This window comes from Vitis vinifera, chromosome 6 (assembly GCF_030704535.1).
Source record: "Vitis vinifera cultivar Pinot Noir 40024 chromosome 6, ASM3070453v1".
NCBI classification, from domain to species: Eukaryota; Viridiplantae; Streptophyta; class Magnoliopsida; order Vitales; family Vitaceae; genus Vitis; species Vitis vinifera.
Window position 1 is genome coordinate 2,867,450 of NC_081810.1, and position 7,851 is coordinate 2,875,300.

At 34.5% G+C, this 7,851-nt stretch overlaps 1 protein-coding gene across 1 annotated transcript; it reads right to left on the minus strand.

The window, feature by feature from the left end:
* Nucleotides 1-614: 614 nt before the first annotated feature.
* LOC100255334 (phenylacetaldehyde reductase) lies at nt 615-7,310 on the minus strand. The gene is made up of 6 exons (XM_002285332.3): nt 6,954-7,310; nt 5,604-5,773; nt 4,019-4,210; nt 2,068-2,230; nt 1,531-1,717; nt 615-1,003 (listed from the first exon to the last, which is right to left on the minus strand). The coding sequence occupies exons 1-6, from the start codon at nt 7,063-7,065 to the stop codon at nt 859-861; spliced, it is 969 nt and encodes a 322-aa protein (XP_002285368.1). The 5' UTR covers nt 7,066-7,310; the 3' UTR covers nt 615-858.
* Nucleotides 7,311-7,851: the final 541 nt, after the last annotated feature.

The window sequence follows — 7,851 nt, forward strand, 5'->3', positions numbered from 1 at the left end:
ACTAATTGGATCATAAACAACCTCATCTCAATACCAAAATGAACCTAACAAACAAGGATTTCAGGTGCACATGAGAAGCCAAAACCATATGTCCATATGACTATACCATTATAAACAAATTCACTGCCAACATGAAGAATCCGTTTGACAATCCTTTTCAAAAACACTTCTACCATAAAAAATGCTTTTGAAGAAAAGTCAAGCATTTGATAAAATTTAGAAAATACTACTAAAAAATTGAAAGATTAATGTAGTGTTTCTTAAAAAAACACTCGATAGATGATTCTCCTAAAAACATTTCAAGAGAAAGCATTTCAATTAAAAATACTTTTAAATAGAAATACTCCCAAACGCACTTGAAACTAGCTAACAAGTGCTCGTACTCCCTTAGGTTGAAGATGAACTAGTATCCAGTTATAGAAGAGCATGGTTGAGAAGGAGAAATTAGGAATGATAATCATGTCTTCCACTACTAGAGAAAAGCTTAGTCAGTTGTGATAAAGTCCTAAAATGCTAGTCACTGTAACAGAGGGGTTTTTTTTTTTTTTTTCTTTATTGCCTCAATTCTTACTTGCTCTACCACTGACTACTTTTTCTCTAAACATGCTCTGGTGTAGGCTTGATTCAATATTCATCATAGATGAAGCAATATAAAATGCCAAGTACAGGAAAAATTAGACCAGAAAGCAGAAAAATTAGTCACTGTAACAATACCATGGAAATGAGTTCCCATTTTCAGGAAATGGTTCCGGCACACTAGAATATTTCAATAGGATGATGCATCCAAAACTAAGGGACACCAATGAGGATGATATAGGTCACCACCATTATTTATTTAAAAGACTTAACCATCAAGACTCAGGGACTGAAAAACTCCTTCTCCTTCAAGCTTTCCACAGTTTCCTTGAGGCTCACCTCCAAGGGAATGAACTCAATGCCCAAGCTTTTTGCCTTTTCTTTGGACACCTGGAAGGTCGGCACAAAAGGTTTGTCATCTGCACACCTGCCATGGTTGTTTAAAACACAAATTGTTAATTGGGAAAGTTATTTACTAATAATAGCAGCAAACTTCGAGAAGAAAAGTGATTTTGGTTCTGTGGTATGTTCCAGTTTAAATTCCTCGAAGAAGAGTCAAAAGCATCTCAAAGATGCAATGTGCAAAGATCAAAATAACGAAATCACAAGAAGCATGCCCAGTGGTCGGTATCACAGACACTGGCAGTAGTAGCTTAACAATAAGTGTTACAACACCCAACTAAGAAGAAAAAGGAAGAAAGAAAAAGTACCAAAAAAAATTGTTCATTAGCCATTTAAGAAGCCAGATTAAGATTGAAACCAATAAGATCCAATTCAAACTGGACAAGTAGTCAAATACAAGATACCTAGTGAAATTAGTTCATATAACAAATCATAAAAACAGAAACTATAGTTATTCAAGAAGTAGAACAGTTACCATAGCCAATAATAATTCAATTGTAAAGAATAACTTGAATTTTTCATTTTCTAGAGTAAAGGGATTAGTCTACTTACTTCTCAGGGAGTTGAAAATCAGGAAAAAGCTCTTTCAAAATCTTCACAAGCTCTGAGTAGTGGACAACTCTCTCAACCAAACAATATCTTCCACTAGCTGAAGGAACCTCAAATGCTTGAATATGTGCCTCAGCTACATCTTTAACATTAACCCATCCAAAGGATGCATTGGGAAATGTTTGTCCTCCTGTATTAGGGGGAAAAATGCATGAACAAAGAAAAGAAAAATCTCATGTTATACTACTGCCAAAACCTTAAGCTTCTGCATCAAATATTTTGAGAAGAACTTGAATGGTTTTAGAGCAAATTGAATATTCAAATTGTACTATATAAATTTCTTTTATTTTCCATTCTTCTCTCACAAAATGGTATAATATAAATCAGGGAAGAGAGAAAGAGGTTAGCATAGAATTACTAAGGCTTCCTAATGAACAAAAATAATTGGCAAGCACATATTTCAGAATACTGCTGAATTACGAGTTGCCCTTTTTGAGGATTTAATGAGAAGGATATTTATTTAACGAAACAGAGATATACCATTTATGAGATTCAAAATTGCAGCAGCACTTGTATTAAGTGTTGGCTGTAAAAGAGGACCAATCACCATTGCTGGGTTTATAGTGACCATGTCAATACCCTTCTCTTTTGCAAATTTCCATGCAGCATCCTCAGCCAAAGTCTTTGAGACCACGTACCAAAGCTGGAAGAAGCAAAGGAGACCAACATCCATTAATCAAATAAGTCATTGCCAAATGCTAGTTTTTTGCATTGTTTCCTTCTCTTTTAGAAAATATAAAAAACCTGTGAAATAAAAAACCTATGATTTATAAGATTAGTGTTGTGGAAATAGTAAAACAGCAACAATTCTTTTGAGGAAAATCTGCATCACTATGATGGGCACCTGATTTTGTAATTACACAACATTGGTCAAAATTTTCAAGGAAGAACAAGATCAAGTCTAGAAGAGATGACTGGGAAATCTTTGATTGAAGAGACCTAAATAGGATAACTGAAGCATGAACAAGAGAACAAAATAAAGAAGGCCTCTCTCGATGCACATGCATCTAGTTAGCAAAGGAGCCAAGTGTAGGACAACAGTGATATGCATAAGAATCAGATGCCAAGTTGCAAAGCATATGGCTTCCAATCTATAGAAGTCTTATAATTCATTAAATGATTGTTATAAAACACATAATATTACAGAGAATCTATTGTTCCATGTCTCTACAAAAGATCTGAAAATCATAAACGAAGATAAAGTACATTGGTGGCATGGAGAACCTCATGTCATTTAGAGAGAATGGCCCATTTACCATGATGCTAGCCTTATGTCTAATATTCCAAGCATCGCATTCCATATTAATTATTATTTTCCAATGGGCTAGGTCCCCTAAGAAGGACCTGAATATGTGATAGAAATGAAGCCCAATTTGCAACCTAAATCTCAGACCTGATATATCAACAACTTCATTCACTCCTGTCAACCTGCTGTTTTTTAAAGTTGATCCTAAAACTGAAGCCAATGATAAAGCAATTTAGAATAAATTTCAATACCCAAAAACTGAGAATGGGCTGTTCTGTCCACATATTAGAGAAGTTTATATTGAACAAACAGAGAATCAAGAGCAACATGTTTCCCTGTGTGAGCATGTCAATAGCTTCTGAGAGACTTGAAGCTGAAAACCAGTTCCAATAACTGGAAAAGATGTCACAGCATAACATTAGATCCATCTATGTTTTCTGCTTATCAAGAAACCTCGCTAAATGTCCTCCAAAACTGATACATTAGTGATGGCATAAGAGGAATTGATAACTTCAACAATGACAAAGTAAGCATTAATCCTTGGGATTAAGGTGAGTCAATTTTCCAATTACACATTCCTCATGGACAAAGGCAACAAATGTATAATTTGAATCTAAGAACCCAGTGATCCAGTCAAGTCAATTCCAGGATCCTTTCCATCTAAAAAGGTTTCCTTTGACGTTCAAACACTGGCTTATACAAACCAGGTAGGATTTAATTTGGGAACTTGTATTCAGATGCTTAAAAACACAAGGAGTTATTGTTCTAGTGAAATTTAGTTGCATTTTGCTGAACTCCCTGTTTACAACAACAGAAATGATGAAAAATGACAAGAAATTCTTCAATAAAACTGCTGCCTAAAGTCAGAATACATGGTTAAGCTACTTGTATTTGGTTAAGCTACCTTTTACTCATTTGTGAGCAAGAAGGTCTGCAGTTACAATATGTTTATTTAACGGTGTCCAAGCTGAATGTAACTAAAACTTTAAATAAATTCTTCATTCAATTATTCTTTTTATAGGTATTGGGAAAAGAAACCATTGATTAATAAGTTAACAAACAATTTGCTCCTTCAATTATAAATGATCTTGTAATGGTAACATTCAAGGTTCGTATGCATATATTAATTCCTAATACTTCCCAACTGAAAAGGGAAGAAAGACAAATTATAGCACATATACATACCTGTAGCCCCTTACAAAAGTCTGGATCTGTAAACCAAGTCTCATCAACCACAACATCAGGAGTTCTGGGGTTTCTATTGTATGCAACTGCAGCTATAGAAGATGTTACAACCACTCTCTTCACAGATGAGGCTTTCGCACATGAACCAAGGACATTAAGTGTTCCCTTCACAGCTGGATCAATTAATTCTGCCTGAAACAAGGGAAATAGTAACAGTTTAAACATTCAACCATGCTTAGTTCAGAGCCAAGAAGAAGATACAAAGTTGCCATTACAGCACTACAGCCTGAAAAACTCAGAACGAAATCACCATTCAGGTCTTGTAATAGAGCAAAATTACTATTAAGGTTCTGTAATACAAAATATAGACTTTTTTTTTTTTTACTACAGCATCAAATTGGATGGCTAAACCAATATCCCAAATAAAAAAACTCTAAAACATACATGCAGGGAATTTTCAAAGATATAAGATAAAACCAGCAAAATATAAGGGAGAAAACACATGGAAATGTTTATGGCATCCCCTCATTACATATTAACCTTAGTTGAAGACCATGTTCAAAAAAATCATCACTGTGATGCAGGATGGCCTTAGAGCATTTAGGCTAAGAACTTGAAAACAAGAGAATGGAACATGAGAGAGGGAGAGAGAGCAGCTAACAAAGAGAGAGAGAGAGAGAGAGAGAGAAGGGCAGATTCTTAACTGATATTTCTTATACAAACAATAATCCCAGAACAAATCCAAGTTTCCCATTTCTATTTTTGTGAGATATTCATCATAGTAACTGCCAAGAACCAACTTGCTCTCACAAGAAGGAAGGCAGATTCCAGAAGGTATCCTTATAGCAATATGACTCATCACTTTAAGAATTAGATGAGATAACACCGTAGGTATGTGGGTAAGATCACACTAGCTCTAATGCATTTGTTCCCATATGAACTCCACAATGACTCAGAAAAGAGTATGACCATGCCAATTCACCCTCATGACATACCATTTTTAAATGGAGGATGGCTATAAAATATTCCATCAGCACTAAATTTATAATTTCCAATTCCCAAGACCCAAGTCTTTAGGCATAGAATGAACTTAAGGGAAGGTAATCTTTTCTTCTCATTCCCCTTCATCATCATAAGTTGTCAACATCCATATATGCACCTCTGATAAAAAAAATATCCATCAATGCACTCACACCCAGTTTGCACTGTCCTGACTCAAAAAAAAAAAAAGGGACCATTGCCATCACACTTTAATATCCCAGACTCAAATCCACTCAAGGTAATAGTAATAAATACTGATACTCGGATATCACCACCAATATATTTCCAGCCTTGGACCATAATGAAGTGTTTAACACCAACATCTTCACTGATATCTATAAAACACACAAAAATATCTTTTGATCTTGATATTTTTACATTGATATCTCTATATTTTTAAAGCTGACTATTATTGTCTGTATCAATATTCTATTCCTCACTCAAGGTGACACATTGAGAGTTTGAAGCCAGATTTTCTAGCCCTTTAGCCAATAATGATAAATAATAGCAACAATGAAACCAAAAGGCAAAACAGATGATGAACCTGTGGATCTGTGACTGCATGAAAAAAGGGTGAGGCTGTATGAAAAACACCAACACACCCTTCCACTATAGAATCAAAGGAACCTTCTTCCAGTAAGTTTGCTTTGAACAAGTGAAGTCTCTCTTTTGCACCATCAAGGGAAAGTAAATGTTCTGTCTTCTTTGGATCATCTGTGGGAAAATAAAACTGAACTCAATTGACAAATCAACTTAAGAAATGTAACAATAGCACAGTGAATCAAGCTAAACAAATTTTTAACATTTTCAATAACTTGATTCACAGCAAAAAGAGAATGTGAAAGCATGGTTATCCAACTGAACATGCCCAAAACCTAAAGCTGCAATGCTATCATACTGAAATTATGCAAATATCATGAAAAATATGGTGAATTTAATACCATCTTTCCTCTCTCTCTCTCTCTCTCTCTCTTTCACACACACAAATCAATGTTGACCTCTTATTTATACAAATGTTAAAATAATGTAGAGAATTTAATGTCATCTTTCCTCAACCAAAATGAGGAAAAAAAAAATCAATTCAAACCACTCACCATTCATAATAATATAACTGATCAAATTCAAAATTATCAGCACATTGCTGAGATTTATATCTTCAAATGATAAAAAAGTTCAACTCGGCCAACCTTGATCAACAAAATGCACAGTTTTCCAGAGAAGCGCATCTTAAAAATATTTCCTGGTATTATAAATATGTTATTATAAATATTTCCTGGTATATCTTAAAAGGATCCTGTCATTTTTCACTGGTCAAATATGAATCGGAGGGCAAAGGATTATGAAAAGGCTTTCCAGGATACATGTTCTGAAGACACAACAGCAAAAACGGGGAAATATGAATGGGCCATTTCTCTCCCTACAGGCAACAATCTATTGGTTCCAAAAGGAAAGAAAAAGGATGACACAAAAAATTGCACAAGCCTATCTTCCTTAAAATGTAATTTGATCACTTGAAAAAATTAAAACCCAATTAATGGCGTCATGAAACAGCAAAGTAAAGCTAATTTCCTTTACCCGAGGCACTGTAACTGGTTAGAAATCTGATCAACAACTTCAAAACCCAAAAACCCATCTTCCGAAAAGGCAATTAAATCGTTTGAAAATCAAAATCCAGTATTCCAGTTGAATAATCTCATTGACTAAGAGTATTACATTACTGGGGCAATTACAGGAACTGGGAATGCCCTCCTTTGCTTAAAACTGCGATGATCACAGACTACAAATCACGGCGAACCAACGCATAAAAAATGAGAACCCAGAAAGAAAAAATGATAACCCAGAAACAGCAAGCAGAGGAAAACCCCGAATAAAGAGAGATGCGAGTGATACAGACTTGGATCACGAACAGAGGCTTTGACAGTGTAACCACGTTGGAGAAGAAGCTTCACAAGCCATGAAGCTATGTATCCTGATGCCCCTGTCACACACACCACTCCACTGCTCATCTTCTTCTTCTTCTTCTTCTTCTATTCTCACTGCCGTCTTCCAATCGGACTCTTTCACTCTTAATCTCTATCAGGAATCACCACAATTATTTGGGTCCCACTCAGATAATTTCCAAAAATGATTTTTTTTATTAGTTTAATTGAAAAGTGAGCATAAAATCACATCAATAGATCTATAATTTTGAAATTTTCTTGAATCTAACGTTTTTCCCTTTTAATTAGCGTATTTTACTCCCATTATTTCTAAAAGATTAATAAATTTATAATTCTTTAAATAGGGGAAATTATATAAGCATACATTATTTACCAAATACATATATAATAAAAAAAAAACGTGAAATGGTGATTTTAATGAAAAGTATATTTTAAGAAAAATAAATTTTATTTTATGTATTTCAAACTATGTCTACCAAGCATACCCGAAAATATATTTACATGTAATTTACTTTACATGGAAATAACTTTTTTCGATTTTTTTTTCGTCATATTTTGTAAATAGTATATATTTTCATAATTTCCCTTTTAAATATATGAAAAGGAAGAGTTAAATTTAGCTAACTTATTTTTACTAAAAATAGTAAGATAAGAAAAATAATTTTTTAAAAATATTTTTGGGTTTGTAAGAAATATTTTGTTTGACACAATTATAGAAAAGGAAGTAGCAACGAATTTTCCCCATTGGCCTTAAGAGTGGGCGGAGAGTCTACTTCAAGGGTCTCCAACGGGCAGGCCGGGCCGGGCCGAGCTAAAATGCTAGGCCCGCAGGCTAGCGGGCCGGGCCGCGGG